At 36.3% G+C, this 23,169-nt stretch overlaps 1 protein-coding gene across 5 annotated transcripts in view; it reads right to left on the reverse strand.

Moving 5' to 3' along the window:
• Nucleotides 1-23,169, reverse strand: part of ASPSCR1 (ASPSCR1 tether for SLC2A4, UBX domain containing) — a 157,618-nt gene that overhangs the window by 88,102 nt on the left and 46,347 nt on the right. For all 5 annotated transcript variants that reach the window (XR_008916438.1, XR_008916439.1, XM_056817320.1 and 2 more), the window contains exons 5-6: nucleotides 7,529-7,586; nucleotides 247-320 (exon numbers count right to left, since the gene is read on the reverse strand). Coding sequence is in view for 3 of the 5 variants with exons in the window: in XM_056817320.1 (XP_056673298.1) it covers nucleotides 247-320; nucleotides 7,529-7,586 (132 nt within the window). In the remaining 2 variants the exon portion in view is untranslated. The remainder of the gene's footprint in view (nucleotides 1-246; nucleotides 321-7,528; nucleotides 7,587-23,169) is intronic.

A 23,169-nucleotide genomic window follows, 5' to 3' on the forward strand; every position in this document is an offset into this window, starting at 1 on the left:
CCAAACAACATTGTAAAAAGCCTGAACCAACATCTGCAACCATAGGAAACACATCTGGGCAACAGTTTTAGATAAACAGGCAAATGTAGTAATTGCTGTGAGGATGCTTTTTTTCTTTTTGCCTTTGAACTTTTTTTTTAATGCATTTTTCTGCTGTCTGAAACAATTTACCACTGTAAGTTTACAAAGTAAAAAGAGACACAAAATAAAAGTCTTTGACAGGAAGACTAACTTCCTCCACCTGACCTGATGATGGCATTGCCTCCAGTTAAGCCCAGTGACTTCAGTGTGGTCTTCTGTAAGGCAGCTCTCCCAGTTATCTGGAAGGAGACAAAAATGGGAGAGAGAATATATACCTTTGTCCAAGATATCTAGAAGATGGTTGGCTAGAAGTCATGCAACAGACATCTCCTAAGAGAATTATCGAAGGATCATAGATTTAGAGTTAAAAGGGACGAGAACTCACTCAATCCAAATCCTCAATCTGAGGCATGGGGTTATTAAATGACTTGTCACACAGCTAATAAGTATCCAAGGTAACATTTGAACCCAGATTTTTGATGACTCCAAGTACAGTGTCCTCTCCATTAAACTACACTGCCTCTCTTCTAGCTCGCTTTTAACTGTAATTTTTTTAGTCTTTTCTCATTTAAAATAAAGTTCCCACCTTCCTTGCTGGGTCAAAGTCCTTCCTCCAATACCCTGTTATCATATAATGCTTTTCCTTACAATCTTTTGACTTTCTCATAAATGAAATGGCAGAAAAGTGTATTTCTGAAAGAGTAATAGGAGTCAAGACTTATATATTCTAATCTCAGATATGTCATTAACATGTCATTTAATTTCTCTGCACCACATTTCCAGATTCATAAAATGACTGGATTAGGGCAGTTGTTAGGTAGCAGAATGGATGACTGCCGGGCCTAGAGATAGGAGGTCCTGGATTCACATATGGCTTCATACTTCCTAGCTCTGTGACCTGGGCAAGTCAATTAATCCCCACTGTCCAATCCTTACTTTTCTTCTGCCTTGGAACCAATATCTAGTATGGATTCTAAGATAGAAGGTAAGAGCTTAAAAATAAATTAACTAATTAAATTAAATGACAGATTAGACAATCTCTCAAAGACCCTTTCATTTTATGGCTGGCTGATCTATAAAACAAGGAGGTCAACCTTGTCAACAAGGAGGTCAATGACTAGAAGGAGATAAAGAGAATAATATAGCCAAGAGATTTGACGAATGCCTCCGGAAAAATCCCTTAGTATAATAGGGGCCTGAAAACTGATGATGATACATTGAGAACAATAGGGCTCTATCAAAATGTTTTAGGGAAGAATAGAGAAAGATGTCAAGATCAAACTACTGGTTCTCAGTCCTTATCATGTCCTTCTCCAGACTATGAGAGAGACACATGCCCAAAAAGACTCTGCAGACTTCAATCAGAAGCCAAAAATTAAACCTAAAAATGATTTTAATGATTAATGTTCCTTCTAATGTTAAAAAATTATATGTATATATACATATCATCAACAAAATTATAGCTTTTTTGCAGAATTCTAGAGAGTCAATAAAAAATTAATAGAAATAACTTCAGCAAAGTAGCAGAATACAAAACAGGCAAAAATCATCAGCCCTTATATATTATCAAACAAGATTGAGGAGGAAGAAAAAAGGAAATTTACATTCAAAACAACCACAGAATGCATAAAATGTTTGGGAGTCCAAGTACCAATACACACAAAGATTACATGATTACAACAATAAAGCACTTTATAGAAATACAGATCAAATGCTCATAGTTAATTTCCACTAATAGAATAAAAATGAACAATGCCAGCTAAATCAATTTACTTATGCCATACTAATCATATTATCAAATGGTTACTTTATAAACCTAGAAAAATAATAATAAAATGTATTTTAAAACAAAAGACCAAAAATCTCAAGAGAAATAATGGGAAAAGGGGGGGAGGAGAAATGGAATCTAGCATATCACAAACCATCTTATAAAGCAGTACTCATAAAAATTATTTGGAACTACTTTAAAAATATTCAGAATAGATTAGTGGAACAGAGTAGGAACACAACACAGAGATAAGTGGACATAGTAGCCTAGTGTTTGAAAAATTCAAAGATCCCAGCTACTGTGTTAAGGACTCATGATCTGACCAAAAATGCTGTGAAAACTATAAAACAGTCTGGCAGAAATTAGGTTTGTACCAATTCTTCAGACCAAAAATCAAGAGCTCCAAATAGGTATGTGACCTAGATATAAAACAAATTAGAGAAAGGGAAATATAAATATAAATACCTGGGAATTTTTGAAATCATGCATATAAAATGACCAAACAAGGGATAGAGAGGTTTCACAGAAAATAAAATGGGCCAATTTTGATCATATAAAAATAAATAGTTTTTATACAAATAAATCCAAAGTCGTTAAAATTAGAAGGGAAATTGGGAACTGGGAATAAATATTTATAGCAAATTTCTCTGATAAAGGTCTGGTATCCAATATATATAAAGAACTGATTCCAATATATAAGAATAAAAGCCATCTTCCAATAAATACATATGAACAGGCAGTTATCAAAAGAGAAACATGACTAAGCAAATTATGCAAATCACTAAAAATACCAACTCTGGGATTCTACCTCACACCATCAGATTGGCAAAGGTAATAACTAAAATGGAAAATGACAATTGTTGGAGAGGTTACAAGATGATGGGCACACTGATGTACTGTTGGTGGATTTGAATGGGTCTAATCTTTCTGGGAAGCAATTTGGAGCTATGCCAAAAAAGTGACTAAATTATCCATACTCTTCCATCCTTCCATATCACTACTAGACATATACCCCAAGGATCAAAGAAAGAGGGAAGTAACCCCAAAACAGCAAGACTTTCTGTTGTACAAAGAGTTAGAAATTAGTAAGGCATCTGTTCATCAACTGTGGAATGGCTAAGTATATTATGGCAAATGAATCAATATAATAATGATACCAAAAAAGAAGAGAGTCACTAGCATTTTTTAATAGGCATGGAAAATGGGGTAGCTACATGGCTCAGTGGATAGAGAGCCAGGTTTGCAGATCCTAGGTTAAAATCTGGCCTCAGCGGGGACAGCTGGGTAGCTCAGTGGATTGAGAGCCAGGCCTAGAGATGGGAGATCCTAGGTTCAAATCTGGCCTCAGACACTTCCCAGCTGTGTGACCCTGGGCAAGTCACTTAACCGCCATTGCCTAGCCCTTACCACTCTTCTGCCTTGGAACCAATACACAGTATTGATTCCAAGATGGAAGGTAAGGGTTTAAATAAAAAAAAAAATCTGGCCTCAGCCACTTCTTAGCTGTGTGAACCTGTGCAAGTCACTTAACCCCAAATTCCTAGCCCTATTGCTCTTTTGTCTTGGAACTGATAGTTAATATCAATTCCAAGGCAAAAGTAAAGGTTTTTTTAAAAAGGTAAAGAAAAAAATGGAACTCAGAAGTCACAGGACAGCTTTGAAACTGGTATAGCTTTTAAAAAATGAAATCTATTTGTAATATAGTCACAATTTTACGTGTAATTCTTTTCCTGCTTTTCTATGTATATGGAAATAATGATCATTGACTGATATAACAATGTTGGTTGATATTTGTCAACTTCAGAATAAGAAAAAAGAAAAATTTCAAAAAGATGCCTGGGAACTTTAATGTAACAAATAAACAATTAAAAATTTAAAAATAAAGTTAAAAATACACAACCATGTTACTGGAGCAAAAAAATCCACAAATGCTGAGCATATATGAACAGATTTTCAGCAAGTAGAATTTACGAAAGTTAAACTGACTCATTTAAGGATATGCATAATTGTTACTATGCTACATGGTAATTAGGCATAAATGGCAAGCAGTTTCCATAAATGACTGTAATCAGTATTTCTTTTACACAGCCAATTCCAATTTTTAGTCATTCTCTTTTCTTTGTTAGTTTTCCATAATCTAATCAGCATTAATGTCTAGTTTGTCTCAATACAATATAGGAATTTAATCTTGGTCCTACATGCACAAAGATCTTGATACTCTCCCTTCCCAACCCCCAGAGCTGAGGTTCCCTAGTATTCTTTCCTATAATTTGAGTTCTCTCTGAGCTACCCAAGAATAGTCCCATTTCCTAGGTAAAGGATTTGGGTAGGCAGCCTAGGGGAAGAGAAAATAGTCCCCTTAGTTAAGAGCTAAGAGGAAACCTGCCACTCATATACATCTAATAACTCCATTATACTCACTCCTCTACCTCCCCCCGAATTACCAAGGCAAAATGGTTCTTGAGCCTCATCCTGATCAAGGCTGACTTCTTAGGGTACAAGTTGTCTTTAATGTTCATTCCAATTATTCAAAAATTGGGGGTGGTGATAGGAATTGCTCACAACAATTTGATTTGCCTGCAAATTTCAATCCCATCTTCTCTAGAGTGAAGATGAAGTGGGAATGATATAAATGTGTTATAATGTATAATCACCATTGCTAGAGAGGGTAAAGAGAACTAAACTTTACAGATAGCTAAGTAGCATAATGAATAACATGTTGGGCCTAGAATGGGGAAGCCTTAAATTAAAACCCAGCCTAATTTATTACATAATCAAAAGCAAGTTACATAACCTCCAATTTTTCTAATCTGTTTTCTAATCTGTAAAATGGGAAGAATAATAGCACTTACCTCCCAGGGTTATTATGAGAATAAAATACATGTGAAGTGTTTTACAAACCTTATAGCACTATATAATTGCTAGCTATTATTTTACTGTTGTTGTTATAGGATGGCTCATGAAAAAGAAAATATCATGAGAATGGGTTCTGGAAGACATAGCTGGAAGTTTAAAAAAAAAGGAAGGGGCCAATAAGTCCTCCCAAAGTGTTCCTTTTTTCTTTTCTTTTCTTTTTTTAGTTAAATAACCTTACCTTCTGTCTTAGAATCAATACTAAGTATCAGTTCCAAGGCAGAAGAATGGTAAGGACTAGGCAACTAGTGTTAAGTAACTTACTTGCCCAGGATGACATAGCTAGGAAGTGTCTGAGACCACATTTGAATCCAACACTCCCCAGAATTCCCGATCTGGCTCTATCCACTGAGCCACCTAACTGTTCCTTAGTAATGAGAACTCAACCCTTTCCCTTCTTCCTGGTACCTTAAGAAATTTAAATCTGGTTTCCCTTCAGTTCTGCCTTTCCCTTATTGCTTCATTTTTTATCCTAATCTTATCTTCTGTCATAACAAATTTTCAATATTTGGGTTTGCTCATTCACTTACTTTACTTTTCCTTCATGAAGTAAAAGAACCTAAAATTTGTTTTAAAGTAGTGTTTACCCTTAGTATAGTGTCTTGCACACAATAATTGCTTATGAATAATAACAAAGACAGTGGACAAAAGGTATATCCCCTATTGCTTTAATTCAGCTGTTTTTAGGCAACAAAAACAATAGGATTATTGATGCTCTTTCTTACCACTGTCTTCAAAAAACTTAATACAGGGATCTGAACAGTGTAATGGCCAGATCATTGTTTTTTTAAAGTAGCTTTTCTAGGCAAAATAAGTGAAAAAAAGGAAACAGGATCATTTGTGTATCATTTCAATTAGACTAATCCAGAAGTCGAACAGTTTATCCAAAGGGAAAGATTTCTTTAAAGTTCCCTGAAGAGTAAAGTAAGATCATTTCAGGTTTTTCTGGGGGAAAAAAGTGATACAAGACCACATCCCATCTAACCTCCTTTGAGGCACTGCTTTTAGCATTCTATTTTGAGGTACATGAAAGCGCTCTAACCCCTGGGATGCAGAAAAGAGACATGGAACAAGGGAAATCCTGCATATGAGGATGATGTGAACCATGAAAACTACACTTCTTCAGCCATATTAAAAAGGACTAGAGACCTAAACTGAACTGTCCTGAATGCTTCAGTCCTAGAGATCCAAAGGCTGGTTCCAACATACTTTTTGACTTTTGGGGGAACAAATTCACTTCGGATACCCACAGTTTCCTCCTCAAAGTTCCAAAACTAGAAGTCTCTCCTGCACTAACAGGTCAACATTTCACTTCTTAAGGATGTCTAGCTGTAGCCATTACCTCCAGACAGAAGGTTTCTGGCTAGGAGGCTCATGAAATCCCATCTCTTCCAAGAAGTCTTTCAAAAGAAAGATCAGAAGGATGGACTGCTGAGAAGTCTTTTTCATGTCATCTAGATACAAAAATCTGTTACCCTCTGCCACTCCCCACCCATAATCCCCCAAATTAAGTTTTTTCATTTGACCTATCTATGACACATGCTTTACTTTAAATCAATGCATTAATTTAACATTTTCATTCTAAGGCATATTTCTTATAAACATGTCTGTGTGCCTCTCTCAAATCATAAGATCAAAGAAAATAGAACAGATAATATCTTTGTGCAATGAATAGCACAGAAACAATGTATATAATCTCGTTCTTAAAAGATGACAGCAGGAAATGTCAAACTTTAGACAAATATTGGATTTTTCTGGACCCAACTTGAGTCTCTAAAAGAAAGAGACTCAAGAACAGTAGTTTAAGAGAAAATCAGAGCTCTAGTGCTTTCACTAGTCCCTTCTTAGGCTCAGTTTACATATATGTAAAAAAATGATTGTTGGACAACTTTTAATCATCATTGCTCTAGTCAAGCTCTTCCTATTTAACCACAATCAAGGCAACCTCTTCTCAGACTCTTTCAGTCAGTCTGTAGATATTTGTTAAGAATTTACTATATGTGCTAGGCACTGTGCTATAAAGGGAAAGACAGATGAGTCAGATGCATTTTCAAAATTATTTTTGGAAGTCAAACTGCACTGTAAATAATTGAGCATCTTAAATTTTCATCAATCTCCATAGGGAAGGACCTTTGCTCAGGGTCAAGACAAGCAACAGGGACCTGGGCATTGTGAGAGATCTAGAACTAAAGGGGGTACCTTCCCAAGTATCACTCTGAGAAAGAAAGATTGAAAAAGAAAAAAGAAGAGGAGGGAAAAGGAGGGAGGAGCTGGTAGGAGGAAAAGCTGGGCTTCAAACACCAGAACTGAACATCACACAAAAAACCTCCACACTGCAAAAGGTTTTGAAAGAGATCAAAACATGGAGCAAAGCAAATATTTATTAAAACAAAACCACTTTTGTGACTCTTGGGCTTTGAGAGACATTGAAAAAACAAACAGAGCATTGAGTGAAGTTTATAGGAGCAGCCGCCCGGGCAGTCTATGGTTATGTTCCAACGAAGCCTGAGCTTCATTCCACCCCCCCCCCCCTTTTTTCCATAAAACACATCAGGCTTTGAAAAGATCTAACTTCTCTCAGTCTTAACTTTGAAGAAAGGTCTGAAAGAGAGAGAATTTTCCAGGTTGGAAAGTGGCATTGAGTTTGTATAGTGATTTAGGAGAGGTCATAGGGAAAGGGAAGCCAGAATTCGGGGGGGGGGGGGGGAGCTTGGAGGTGTGGGGGGGGAATGGGAGTTATTGAGCCAGAAAAAGCTGCTAACCTACCTCATCCCTCATGTAAACACAGACTGGAGTAGATTCACACAGCTGCTCCACACACTCCCTGTAAGGAGAGGAAAAGAAAACAGCTTAGGCTTTCTGAAGCTGATGCAGAGAACACCCAGGTGCCAGTCACCATGACTCCTAGCTCAGAGGACAGCTAAGAGGGAAGCAAATAAGGTCCCACAGCACCCAGACTAGTCAATGTGGGAGGCATTACCCCTGCCTCCACAGCTTAAGAAGTGAGGGGATAAGGCCACCACCCACCCACCCACAATCCAAGCTGTGTTCTAAAGATGTAAGACAGGCAGTTTGCTCTCTCATGCTCCTGGTTATAGCACTCATCTTTACTCAGATCAAACCTGGTATAGTCAATACTCAAATGACAACTAGACCATTCCAATATGCAATGTAGTAGAAAGAACACTGGACTAGAAAAGGCTAGAAATCAATGTTCTAATCTCTTCTTGCCAGTAATTAGCTGTGTGATCTAAGGGAAGTCCCTTAATTGCTCCAAACCTCAGTGACTTATTTGTAAAAAAAAAAAAAGTTGGCAAGAATGACAAAGGGCATAGGATCTCTGGAGAAGAGAGAATTTTGCTGTTATCAAATGAAGGACCACTCTTTCTTGTTACTATGCAAGGAAAAGTAAAGTAATTCAAGGAATGCCTCCTCTACTCTCCAAGTTATCAAGGAGGAAAAAAAAACAATAAGAAAATTGCTTCAATGTAAAAACAAAGGAGGAAAATGATCTAATAAAGCAAAGGGAGGAGAGGTAGCTCAATAGATAGCTAGTCTGGAAATAAAAGATCCTGGATTCAAATCTGGTCTCAGACACTCCCTAGTTGTGTGAATCTGGGTATGTCACTTAACACCAATTGTCTAACCTTTACTACTTTTCTGCCTTGGAACTGATACATAACATGGATTCTAAAACAGAAAGTAAAGGTTTAGGGGGAAAAGAGAGAAAAGGGAATCCTAACCTGCATCAGAATGATAAAAGATAGAAGAATATGACACAGGATAAAGGGAAGAAGGACCAAGAAATGGCTGTAGTTAAGTAAAAGATAAGGTGCCCTTTACACAAGGCAGCACTGAATTCTCTAAAGAAGATTCAACTACTTGTACTTATGATGTCTTGTAAAAGAGATGCTAAGGCTTCAAAGTATATATGCCGTTTTTATTATCATTTGTACCAATAAAAGGCAAAGGCTTCCAAAGAGGCACACAGGTTTGTATAATGAAGAGCTAGTTAAAAGGATGATAACTGAGAATGGGATTTATATTTCTGAATCACTGTATAAAACAGTGAAATGAAATGTTCTTGGACAGGGATGGAGTGTACCTAACTAGGACTATTAAAAAAAAAACACCACCACCACAACTCATTTACCTACAATTGTACAAATCTAATCAAAAGGGCTCTAAACTGAATAGGAAAAGAAGAGAAAGCCAAGTAAACTCAAAGAAGTAAATATTACCCCCCCCAAAAAAAATAGTTAAGATCTAAGAAAGGACCTTGCAATAAAATTCTGAGACACTTATAAAATAGATAACAAACGCCTCAGACACTTACTAGCTATCTGACCTGGGTAAGTCATTTCACTTCTGTTTACTTTAATCCACTGGAAAAGAAAACGCAAGCTACTCCAGTATCTTTGCCAAAAATAACTCCATGGGCAATATGGTCCAAGAAGACATGAAGAGTCAGACTTGACGAACAACAGAAAAGGGACTTCAGATCCCAAGAAGATAAAATGTTGATCTTAGCAATATCACTGAAACTTAGTGGCATGGGACCCATGAACTAGAATATAGTTTTGTTTTTTAAAGGATGAGAAGACAGAGAATTGTAGAACTAGTGAAGTACAGTGAGAAGCATTTGTATGACAATCAATGGAGGTAGAATCTAAAGGGATTGTTATTGGTATCTGCTGCTGTTTTTCATAATATAAACTGAGGAAATAGATAAGTAGTCCAGAAAACATCACAAACCTCACCCAGAAACATGTTATAACAATGACAAAAGGGAGCATCTAAAAACTTCTCCTGGCAGGCCTTAATGATCTTTTCTTTATCCTTCAAAAGGTCTAGAAATAAGTGCTTTTATTCCAGACTTAATTCTCTCCACCAAGGAGGAATCGGTAAATAAAATGGAAATTATGGGACCCTTAGAGTAAATTACTTCGACATCTAGGAATTTACAGCAAAGAATTTAAACAGGCAACTGTCCCAGGGTTCAGAAGAATAGATAGAATCCTACTCAACCTGAGAAATCAGCAAAAAAAAAAAAAGTAATGAATGCTTAAGAATAACATTCTGAAAGCACAAAAATAAACAACTCAAAGAGAAAGATAAGGAGATCTATGTAAACCAACAGGGAACTTATCAACAAACCTAAATTTTGAGAATACATATGCAGGAAATGGAAGCAAAGGCAAGAAAAACATGGAATGATATTAAAAGCTACCATAGGAAGATAATCATAGAATGAGGTAAGGCTGGTAGAACTATTAAGAATAATAATTTAAAAAAAAACCTCCAACATTTTCTTCTTCGCTACATTGAAAAAAGGATCAAAGAAGGTACACAAAAGCAGTGTTTAAGCTGGATAGTGCAAATAATGGATAATAGAGAAATCTCTACCAAGGATGACCATTGGGCTAGAAAGGCCTATAAAGAAATAGCTAATAGAAAGTTGATTTTAGCTATAATAGAGTACTTAGATGTTCTTCTTGCATTAAAAATCACTTGCTGTGTTGCATTGTCAGATTTTTATAATATGTTGATTAGTTTTACCAACCTTTCCACTATTTTATTCTGTCACAAGGAACATTTGAATTATGAATAATATAAAAACAAACTATTATCAACCAAAAAGTTTAATTACTAGTCAGCCAAATAGCCCCTTGGGGTACTGAAAGAATCAAAGGAGGTACCTATTGAGTAAATGTCAGTAATTTTCTGGAAAATCATGGAGAAATGTTGCTGAACAAGAGAAAGGCAAGTTTTGCCTGATTTTCAAAAAAAGGTGAAAAAGTGGAGCATGCAAACTATAGTGAAAAAATTCAAGATGGCAGAGTAGGAGGAACCATTTTTGCCCAGTTCTCCCAACATACATTCTCCACAACAACTCCACAACCCTAACCAGATTGAATTCTAATTAGGAAAGCCAAGAAAAAAGTCATAGTGAATCATTTTTCCACCTGGGCAACTTAGGAAAAGCTTTATAAATGGTACTATGGTGGGAGATGTCCAGGAACAATATAGTGGCAATGGGAGAGAGCATTTCTGTGCCCAGGGACCAAAAAGGAACCTAGGTAGAGCATGGGGCAGGACACATGGGCAGAAAGAGATCCCAGAGGACTCTTGTAATTGTTCTAGACACAGAAACAGGTGCCCTCTGGCAGTCTTATCACCCATCCATTACCCAGTTCTAAGTCACAGATTCAAAGTAGAAGAGCAGCTACAACTGAGCATAAAGCTCAAGATGAGTAGTTGCTCACCAAAAAAAAAAAAAATTCTAGAAACATCGCTGTGCAGTTTTCAGCACAGACGTTTGAGCAGCAACTCCATTCTTTAGGCCAGCACATAAACTTGGCAGTGGTAAAATCTGAAAACTTATAAGAAACCCATCAATTAGGGAATAGTTTGGCATGAACTTGTGATGAAATACTGTTGGTACTATAAGAAATTATGAAAGGGAAAGTTTCAGAAAATCCTAGGAAGACTTGTATGAACTGATGTAAAGTGAAATGAGCAGAACCAAGAGAACAATGTACAGGGTATGAACAATATTGTAAAGATAATAACTTGTGAACGTCTTAGCAGTTTGATCAATACAATGATACCTGACAATTCCAAAGGATTCACAATGAAAAAATACTATCCATCTCCAGATAGAGAACTGATGGACCCTAGGTGCAGATTAAAGAAATTTTTTTCACTTTTTCTTTTCTTTTTAATTTTCACAACATGGCTACTGTGGAAACATGTTTTGTATGACATCATATGTATAACAAGTATTGTATTTATTGCGTTTTCAGTGGGTGGGGAAGGGGATGAAGAGAGGAAAAAAATTTGGATCTGAAAATAAAAATAAAAAGTGTCTAAAATAATTTATTTAAAAAGAGAGATAAGAGGGAGCAAGCTGGGTGACTTGGTGGACAGACAGGTTTGGAGTCAAGAGGTTCTGGGTTCAAATCTGCCCTCAAACACTTCCTAGCTTTGTGACTCTGGGCATGTCACTTAACCCCCACTGCCTAGCCTTTATTGCTCTTTTGCCTTGGAACAATACTCAGTATTGATCCCAAGATGGAAGGTAAGGGTTTAAAACAAAAAAAGATCATTCACTAGACTAATTGAAAAACCATGAACAAAAAAAAAAGTTACAGTATCATAAACTGCCCAGATATCTTACAACTATATAGTAAAGTAGAAACTGAAAGAATACACTGGTCAACTCATGAAAGAAACTAAAATGAAAAATCCCAGGAATATTAAAGTAGGAATCCTAGATCAAGGAGAAAAGATTGCAAGCAGTCAGAAAGAAAGAATTCCAATACTAAAGAGCCACAGTCTGGATCACATAATATTTATTAGTCAATACTATAAAGGGAAAGAGGGTTTGGAATATGCAAAGGCAAGGGATCTAGGCAAAGGATAACCAAAAATAACCTACTCAGAAAAACTAAGAATAATCATACCAGGGTGGGGGAGGAGAGGATATTTAATGAAATACGGAACTTTAAAGCATTCCTGATGAAAAAACCAGCTGAACAGAAAACCTGGCATTCAAACACTGGACTCAAGGGAAGCACAAGAAGGTGACTATGAGTAAGAAATCATAAGGGTCTAAAAAAGGTTAAAATGTATCCCTATTATATGTTAAATATATATTTAAATATTACCTATTATTTGGGGGATACATGCCTGGATATGATTTTATTATATTTGGATGATTTCAAAAGGAAGGAAGGAAAACCAAGTAAGAGAGGGGTTAAGAAAAGAGATAAGGAGGAGGGAAAATAAAGGGAAGCAGTGCTCAGAGGCAAGATAGACAATCAAAGAGGGCAAAAAAGAGAAGGAAAGTATTAGAATAAAAAAGATAGGAAATATACACTTAGCAATTATAATTGTGAATGCAATGAACTCATCCATAAAATGGAAGAGGATAGTGGAATATATTAGCAATCAGAATCCAACAAGAAATTGTTTATAAGAAATATACTTGAAATAGAAAGGCACACACAGAGTTAAAATAAGGGGCAGGAGTAGAATCAATTATATATCACTTGAATTAAACAAAGCAGGTGTGGCAATCATAATCACAAAAACAAAATGTAAAAATCAAAAACAAACCTAACATGACAAACAGGAAATTATGTTTTACTAAAAGGTACCATATGTAAAAAGTTCTATAATGAAATGAATATATATGCAATAAATGGCAAAACATTTTAAAATTCTTAAAAGTTAATGAGTTACAGAAGGAAATAGAAAAACTATCATAGAAAAAAGATCTCAATTTGCCCCCTCTCTGACCTAGATAAATTTAAACAAAAAATAAGAAAGGAATTGCACAGACTAAAAATTAGTTGGGGGCCAGCTAGATGGCTCTGTGAATGGTGGCTCAGCTAGAGAGGTGCCAGGTTGAAATCTGACGTCAGACACTTCCCTAGCTGTGCGATCCTGGGCAAGTTACATAACTTCAATTGCCTAGATGTTGCCAGTATTGAATCTCAGATGGAAGACAGGGATTTAAAAAAAAATAATTAGAAGTGTAGGTCATAGAAATAATTGATAATTTCTTTTTTTTATTTTGACATTATTATTTTATTTGGTCAATTTCAAACATTATTCCTTGGTTACAAAAATCATTTTCTATTCCTCCCTCCCCTCTCCCAACCCCTCCCATAGCCGATGCACAATTCCACTGGGTATTGCATGTGTCCTTGATCAGAACCCATTTTCCTGTTGTTGGTATTTGCACTAGGATGTTCACTTAGAGTCTACATCTCCAATCATACCCCCCTCAACCCATGTATTCTAGCAGTTGTTTTTCTTTTCTTTACTCCCACAGTTGTTCCTCTGAATGTGGATAGTTTTTTCTCCTATATCCCTCTGGGTTGTTCAGGATCAATGCATTACCACTAATGGAGGAGTCCATTACATTTGATTGTACCACAGCATATCAGTCTCTGTGTACATTGTTCTCCTGGTTCTGCTCCTCTCACTCTGCATCACTTCCTGGAGGTTGTTCCAGTTCCCATGGAATTCCTCCACTTTATTATTTCTTTGAGCACAATAGTATTCCATCACCAACATATGCCACAATTTGTTCAGCCATTCCCCAGGTGAAGGGCATTTTCCAATTTTTTGCTACCACAAACACCGCAGCTATGAATATTCTTGTACAAGTCCATTTTCCTTATTATCTTTTTTGGGAACAAACCCAGCGGTGCTATGGCTGGGTCAAAAGGCAGATAGTCTTTTATCGCCCTTTGGGCATAGTTCCAAATTGCCCTCCAGAATAGTTGGATCAATTCACAACTCCACCATCAATGAATTAGTGTCCCGACTTTGCCACATCCCCTCCAACATTCATTACTTTCCATAGTTGCCCTGTTAGGCAATCTGCTAGGTATGAGGTGATACCTCTGAGTTGTTTTGATTTGCATCTCTCTGATTATCAGAGATTTAGAACACTTTTCCATGTGCTTAGTAATGGTTTTGATTTCTTTGACTAAAAATTGCCTATTCATATTGTAAACCTTGAAATTTCTCAGACTTGTGAATGTTAAAAAATTTCCCCATTGGCCTGGGAACATTCCCCATTTTGATGAGAAAACTCCTTGCTATGGGAAGGACCTCTACTCCACCTGTACTTAAGACTGCTTTAGGGGAGAAAAATCCTTGCTATGGGAGGACCTCTACTCCACCCGTACTTAAGACTGCTTTAGGGGAGAAAACTCCTTGCTAAACAAAGAAAGTACTTGGACCCATGCTTATAATAAGGCAAGGAGTTCTTTGAGCCATGCCTGTTTTTTAGAATTGATACAATGAGATGCTAGGTACCTAAAAGGGTCAGGCAAGTTTTCTCTTAATAAGATTAGTTGACTCAGCTGTGTTTTCACTGGTTCAGACATACTGAGGAGATTAGTCGACACAGCAGCATTTTTTCTAGTTCAGACTTACTGAGGAGATTTGTCGACTTAGCAAGAATTCAGATGGGCAGTCCTTTGGAAAACGTCTACAGTGATTGGTAGATGTAAGGACTTAGGGGGAGGTGACATAGGAGAAAAACCTCCTATATAAGAAGCAGAATCTCTTGAGGAAAGAGAATCCTTTTGGAGGATCTCTGATGAGGATCGCTTGGGAAGAATCTCTTAAGAGAGGCTCTGGAGAAGGGAAGCTCTTGGAGGACAATCTCTAAGGAGATCTCGCTGGAGCTCCTCTGAGGGGACTCTGTCCCTCTGGAGAGAGGCCCTTTGGAACTCTCTCTGGTGAAGTCAGCTGAGATGGAGCTGGCCTGGTGTCACTAGAATCCTTGCTTAGACAGACCTTGTGGTGAGTGTTAAAAGACTGACTGAATGATCTTTTTTTTTGGACGTTCGATGGGTATGGCACTAAATAAATAGATAAGTTTGGGTAGGATGGTCATTTTTATTATGTTAGCTTGTCCTACCCATGAGCAGTTAATGTTTTTCCAATTGCTCAGATCTACTTTTAGTTGTGTGGAGAATGTTTTATAGTTGTGTTCATATAGTTCCTGTGTTTGTCTCGGCAGATAGATTCCCAAGTATTTTATATTGTCTGAGGTGATTTTGAATGGAATTTCTCTTTCTAATTCCTGCTGAGATGTGTTAGAGATATATAGAAATACTGATGACTTATGTGGGTTTATTTTGTATCCTGCAACTTTGCTAAAGTTGTTGATTATTTCAACTAGCTTTTTGGTTGATTCTCTAGGACTCTTTAAGTAGATTGTCATATCATCCACACAGAGTGATAGGTTGGTCTCCTCATTGCCTATTTTAATACTTTCAATTTCTTTTTCTTCTCTAATTGCTACTGCTAGTGTTTCTAGCACAATGTTAAATAGTAGAGGTGATAATAGGCATCCTTGTTTCACTCCTGATCTTATTGGGAATGCATCTAGTTTATCCCCATTGCAGATGATGTTAGCTGATGGTTTTAGATAGATACTGTTTATTATTTTTAGGAAAGACCCTTCTATTCCTATACTTTCTAGTGTTTTCAACAGGAATGAGTGTTGTATTTTGTCAAAGGCTTTTTCTGTGTCTATTGAGATAATAATGTGCTTTTTGTTGGTTTGCTTGTTGATATCGTCAATTATGTGGATGGTTTTCCTGATATTTAACCATCCTTGCATTCCTGGTATAAATCCTACCTGATCACTTGCTGGAGTCTTTTTGCTAGTGTCCTATTTAAGATTTTTGCATCTATGTTCATTGAGGAGATTGGTCTGTAGTTATGTTTCTCCTTTTTTGACCTGCCTGGCTTTGGAATCAGTACCATATTTGTGTCATAAAAGGAATCTGGTAGAACTCCCTCTTTGCTTATTATGTCAAACAGTTTGTATGGTATTGGGGTTAGCTTTCTTTGAATGTTTGATAGAATTCACTTGTGAATCCATCAGGCCCTGGGGATTTTTCTTAGGGAGTTCTTTGATGGCCTGTTCGATTTCTTTTTCTGATATGGGATTATTTAAGAATTCTATTTCTTCTGTTAATCTAGGCAATTTATATTTTTGTAAATATTCATCCATATCACCTAGATTGGCATATTTATTGCCATGTAATTGGGCAAAATAATTTTTAATGATTGCCTTAATTTCCTCTTCATTGGAGGTGAGGTCCCCCTTTTCATCTATGATACTGTTTATTTGGTTTTCTTCTTTCCTTTTTTTAATTAGATTGACCAGTACTTTGTCTATTTTGTTGTTTTTTCAAAATATCAGCTTCTAGTCTTATTTATTATTAGTTCAATAGTTCTATCACTTTTGATTTTATTAATTTCTCCATTAATTTTTAGGATCTCTAATTTGGTCTTCTTATGGGGGTTTTTAATTTGTTTGCTTTCAAGTTTTCTGATTTGCATGTCCAATTCATTGAACTCTGCCCTCCCTAATTTATTGATCTATGAACTCAAGGATATAAATTTTCCCCTGAGTACTACTCTGGCTGCATCCCATGAAGTTTGAAAGGATGTCTTATCATTGTCATTTTCTTCAATGAAACTATTAATTGTTTCTATGATTTGTTCTCTAATTAACCGATTTTGGAGAATCAGTATTTAATTTCCAATTAACTTTTGATTTGGCTCTCCATGTACCCTTACTGATCATTATTTTTATTGCCTTATAATCTGAAAAGGTTACATTTATTATTTCTGCTTTTCTGCATTTGTGTGCCATGTTTTTATGACCTAGTATATGGTCAATCTTTGTGAATGTACCATGTGCTGCTGAAAAGACAGTGTATTCCTTCTTGTCCCTATTTATTTTTCTCCATATATCTATTAACTCTAATTTTTCTAAGATTTCATTCACCTCTTTTACCTCTTTCTTACTTATTTTTTGATTTGATTTATCTAAATTTGATAGTGGTAGGTTCAGGTCTCCCATTAGTATAGTTTTACTATCTATTTCCTCCTTCAATTCTACTAGTTTCTCCATTAGAAATTTGGGTGCTATACCATTTGGTGCATACAGGTTGATTAGTGATAGTTCCTCATTGTCTATACTCCCTTTTACCAGGATGTATTTATCTTCCCTATCCCTTTTAATCAGGTCTATTTTTACTATGGCTTTGTCAGATATCATGATTGCAACTCCTGCCTTCTTTCTATCAGTTGAGGCCCAATAGGTCTTGCTCCAACCTTTAATTCTGACCTTGTGAGTATCTATCTGCCTCAGGTGTGTTTCTTGTAGACAACATATGGTAGGATTCTGGATTCTAATCCACCCTCCTATTTGTCTACGTTTTATGGGTGAGTTCATCCTATTCACGGTCAAAGTTATGATTGTCATTTGTGAATTCCCTGGCAATTTGATAGCCTCTCCTAGTTCTGTCCTTTCTTCTTTTGCTATATCCTTTTAAACCAGTGGTTTACTTTTAATCAATCCCCCCAATCCCCTCTCTTCATATGCTTCCCTTTCTGGTCCCTCTCTTTTTGTTCCCCTCTAGTTTTTGTTTTTTTTTTGGTTTTTTTTTAGGGTCTGTTAAGTTCCCTCCCCCCTCTCCTTCCCTCCCTTTTTGTTCTCCCTCACCTAATACCCCTCAGTTTCCCCTTCTCCCTTACCCTGTAGGATAAGATAAAATTCAGGATCCCAATGGATCTAGATGCTCTTCCTTCTCAGAGTTGATTTCACTGAGTGTGAGGTTTAAGTATTACCTATTAGCACTCTCTTCCTCTCCTTCTTATAAGACTATTCTTCCCCTCTCCTTCCCATGTGAATCTTTGTGTGGAAAAAATTATATTTATTTTATTTCTTCAAATATCTCTTGGTACCACCATTGATCCCCCCCCATTTTTTTCTTTTTTTGCACATCATCTTATAGCCCTTAATGCCTCAATCTTTTCCTATAAGTGATTCTTCTAATTGCAATAATAATGAATACAACTTTGAGAGTTACAAATAACATTTCCCCCATATATTAGTATATATAATTTGATCTAATTGTAGCCCTTAAAGAAGAGCGTTTGAATTAAAAAAACAAAAAAACATTTTTCTCCTTTTCCCTCTCTTTCATATTTACCTTTTCATGTTTCTCTTGATCTTTGTGTTTGGATATCAAACTTGGCCTTGAGGTCCTTCAGTGTGGAAACTGCCAGGTCTTGTGTGATCCTGATTGGTGCTCCTTGGTATCTGAATTGTCTCTTTTTGGCTTCTTGTAGAATTTCCTCCTTAGCTTTAAAGCTTTGGAATTTGGCAATTACATTCCTGGGAGTTGTCTTTTGGGGATTTAGTGTAGAGGGTATTCTATGAACTCTTTCGATGTCTATTTTGCCCCCTTGTTCAAGAACATCAGTGCAGTTTTCTTGGATGATTTCTTGTATTATGACATCAAGATTTCTGTTTATTTCTGGCTTTTCAGGTAGATCAATGATTCTCAAATTGTCTCTCCTTCCTCTGTTTTCCTGATCTGTCACCTTGTCAGTGAGATATTTTATGTTTTCTTCTAATTTGTCAGTTTTTGACTTTGTTTTATTAATTCTTGCTGTTTTGCAAGATCATTGTCTTCCAGTTGCCTAATTCTGATCTTTAAAGACTACTTTTCCTTTTCAGTTTGGTCTATCCTGCTTTTTGTGGCTTCCAGCTATTTCTCCAATTGGGAGTTCTTGTCCTTTAGACTACTGTTTTCTCTTTGAATTATTTCCCACTTTTCTTGCCAGAAGGCTTCCATCTTTTTGATGAGCTCCAATTTGAACTCTTCCAGAGCTTGTGGACAATTTCCATTTTGGGGGGAAAGTTTTGATTTTGTTTGAATTTCTTCCTCTTTTTCCTCTGTAGCCTGGGTTTTCCCTCCATAAAAATTTTCCAGAGTCAATGCCTTCTTCCTGTTTTTCTTGGAGGGTGTTTGTTGGTCCTGGGCACAATTAGCCATCCCTATGATGGTTTTTCCTTCCGTTTTTAGTCAGAAATCTGAGTAAGATGGGCAGGTTCTCTGTTTATGGAGTTAAGGAGCAAGGTTTTTGCCTGAGGCAAGCTCTCGAATCTCCGCAGCCTCAGCTGTTCACGAGAGTGCTCACAGTCTGCACTCCCCAGTGCGCAGGGGTCTCCGGTGAAACTGCTCTCAAAGAAAAGTCCCCAGTGGTCCTAGTCAGCTCCCAAGGACCTAGAGGTGCCCCTTGCTCACTCGCTGATTCTGGCGCGCGCTGGCTCTGACTCTGACTCTGGCTCTGTAGGTGGGGTGGGGGAGGGTAGATCGGCTCATGTTTGGTTGGGAGCTTTTTCACCCTCTTATAGTGTGGAAATGCTCAAACCCTATGTACCTTCAATGCTGCACCCTGTTCTTCTGAAAATGGTTTTTTATGTTCTTTTGAGGTAGTCTATTTCTTTGGGTGCTGGGGAGAGGAAGCCTCCCACGTCTAGACTGCCGCCATGCTTACCCAGATGTCTAATCGATAATTTCACTAAAGATACCAATGAAGAAAACTACCAAAATTTGTGGAATAAAGCCAAAGCAGTAGTAAGAGGAAAATTTACATATCTAACTACTTATATTCATAAAGGAGAGAAGAGTAGTTCAAAAAAATCAAGCATACAACTAAAAAAAATTTTAAGCAACAAATTAAATGTTCTCAGCTAAATAAAAATTGGAAATCCTTCAAATTAAAAGAAGTAACAAAATTGAAAGTTGAAAAAAGTAAGACTGAGCTAATAAAACTAAGAGCTAGTTTTTAAAGGAAAAGAAATAATAAAATAGACAAACCATTGGCTATTAAGATTTTTTTTTAAAAAGAAAAACAACTTACCAGTATTAAAAACGAAACAGGTAAATTTATAACCAATGAAGGTGAAATAAAAGCAATTATTAGAAGGTATTTTGCCCAACTATAAGTCAATAAAACTAATAATCTTAAAGAAATAGATGAATATTTATAAATACAAATTGCCTAGATGAACAGAACAGTATAGAATACCTAGTTAGCCCTATCTTAGAAAAAAAGAAATTAAATGTCATAAATGAACTCCCTAAAGAGGGGGGGGGGGCAGGTCCAGATAGATTTACAAAGGAAATGTTCTACAAAACATTCAGAGAACAATTAATTCCAATACTATACAAAATACATAAAAAATAGGCAAAGAAGGAATACTACCAATTCTTTCTATGACATAATATGGTCTTGATACCTACACCAGGGAAGAGTCAAAACAGGAAAAGAAAACTATAGATCAAATTCTTTAATGAATATTGATGCAAAATTTAAAAATAAAATACTAACAAGGAGATTACAACACTATATTACAAAGATCATGCATTATGATCAAGCTGGATTAATATTAGGAATGAAGGGCTGTTTTGATATCAGTAAAACTAAGTATAACTGACCATATTAACAAGAAAAAACAACAAAAATTATATGATTATTTATATCAATAGATGCAGAAAAACTTTGGAGAAAATACAATACCCTATTTAAACACTAAAAGTACAAGAATGGATCTTTCCTTAAAATAAGTAGTAAGTATCTAAAACCAAGTGTAAGAATTATCTATTGTGAGGATAAGCAAAAAGCCTTTCTAATAAGATTAGGGTTCAACAAGTATGTCTATTATCACCATTCAATATTGTTCTAGAAGTGCTAACTATGGATTGGCAACAAGACAAAAATGTAAAGGCAATGAGGAAACAAAATTATCACACAGTACTAATTCCAAGATGGAAGATGAAGGTTTAATTTTTTTTTTAATTAAAAAAAAGGGGGGATATGGCAAACTGCTTTAGTATCTTTGTCAAGAAAACCCTGAATGGGGTCAGGAGTCAAAAACAACTAAACAAAAGAGCACCAACAAAGCTCAATATAAGACAAATGTGTGACCTAGTACCCCCAAAAGCTAATGACTTAATCTTAAGTTAAATTCAGAGGTATAATATCCAAGACTAGAGAGAAAACAGTCCTACTGGATTATCCATACATCTATAAAATTAAAGTCTGGATGTTCACATTTATAGTATATTCAGGAAATGTATATAAAATATATGTAATGTATAATGCATACTATATATATATATATATATAAAGAAATTCAGGAAAGAGTGACCAAATTGATGGAAAGTCTTAAGGTCAAACCACAAAGATTTGTTGAAGGAATTGGTGATGTTCAGCTTGAAGAAGAGAAGATTTTGGGCAGAATGATGTCTTTAATAGCTATCTTCCAATATTTGAAGACCAATCATGTGAAAATGGATTAGAACTTCTGCTTGACCCCAAAAGGCAAAATTTAGAAATAATGGGCAAAAGTAGTAGAAAGGTAGATTTAAGCTTGATACAAGAAAAAACTTCCCAACAACTAAAGTTACCCTAAATTAGAATGGGCCTGCCTCTAACATAAAATATTACTTCACTAAGGCTGGATGACAATTATGGGTATATTCTGGAATGGATTCTTTTATTGAATGGATTCTTTTATTTATTTGTTTATTTTCCCATGGTTCCATGATTCATATTCTTTCCCTCCCCTCTTTTCTCCTCCCTCCCATAGCCAAAAAGCAATTCATCTGGGTTTTACATGTATAGGTCAAGACCTATTTCCATATTAATGATATTTGCAATGGAGTGATCATTTAGAGTCTATCTACATCCCCAATCATGTCCCCATCAAACCGCGTGATCAAGGAAATGTTTTTCTTCTGTGTCTCTATTCCCACAGTTCTTTCTCTGGATATGGGGCAGCGTTCTTTCTCATGTCCCTCATAATTGTGCTGAATCATTGCAAATCTGCTAGTAGAATAGTCCATTACATTCAGTTGTGCCACAGTGTATCAATCTCGGTGTACAACATTCTCGGGTTCTGCTCCTTTCTCTCTGCATCAATTCCTGGAAGTCACTCCAGTTCACATGGAATTCCTCCTGTTCATTATTTCTTTCAGTGCAATAGTATTCCATCATCAACAGATATCACAATTTGTTCAGTCATTCCCCAGTTGAAGAACATCCCCTTATTTTCCAATTTTTTGCAACCACAAAGAATGTGGCTATAAATATTTTTGTACACATATTTTTCCCTATTATCTCTTTGGGGCACAAATCTAGCAGTGGTATGGCTGGATCAAAGGGCAGGCAGTCATTTAAAGCCCTTTAGGCATAATTCCAAATTGCTTCTCTGGAATGGATTCTTGATCAGCCTGAGGTTCAAGCAGATGGTCAGTTTCAACTCTGGATTTTTTTTTTTATTCTGACAAGATGATAGTAAGTTCCTCTAGCTCTAATATTCTGAGCCTAAGACTGAACCATTTCTTGGCAAGCCAAACCAAGGTTGCTTGACCCCAAGATGAGCTACTGAGTGAATAGGGTGGCTATCAAGAGCCATTCTTGGTTTGGAATCTATTTTTCCATACCTAATGTTCTACAACCAAGGCTGTTCTCTACACAAAAAGAACAAGGGATTTATAACAAACTTAAACATGCTCAGTCACCTCAAGAACCCACAGGAAATTCAGCATTTTGATTTCTAATCTTCATATCAATAAGTCTTCATAAGCCAATTGTCTTTCTCTCCTTATCTACATATTGGGAAAAATAATAAACACTAACTTCACAGGAACACAGGAGCAGAATGAGGGATCAGCTCTGTCATCATCTCTCCCTGCCAAAAGTAAAAAGAAAAACCACCTTCACAAATTTCCCCCCCTAAAGCATCCCTCTCAAGGGAAATTTTCCTTTCTTTTAAGGCAGCTTATTAAATCTGATAGTGTCCACACCACTCCCCCAGGACTCACTCTCTAGACACATATAATCCAGAAACTTTGGTTATGGAAGTAGAAGTCTTAACAAATGAAACAAAAATTGTCATTTCTCTCGTTCTCTCATTTGAGGTGTGGGTCATGCTCCCCCAGGCTAGCTGAAGGATCCAGCAGGGAAAATGGGAAGACATTAATCTTCTTGTATCCTCC

The sequence above is a fragment of the Monodelphis domestica genome, chromosome 2, assembly GCF_027887165.1.
Source record: "Monodelphis domestica isolate mMonDom1 chromosome 2, mMonDom1.pri, whole genome shotgun sequence".
NCBI classification, from domain to species: Eukaryota; Metazoa; Chordata; class Mammalia; order Didelphimorphia; family Didelphidae; genus Monodelphis; species Monodelphis domestica.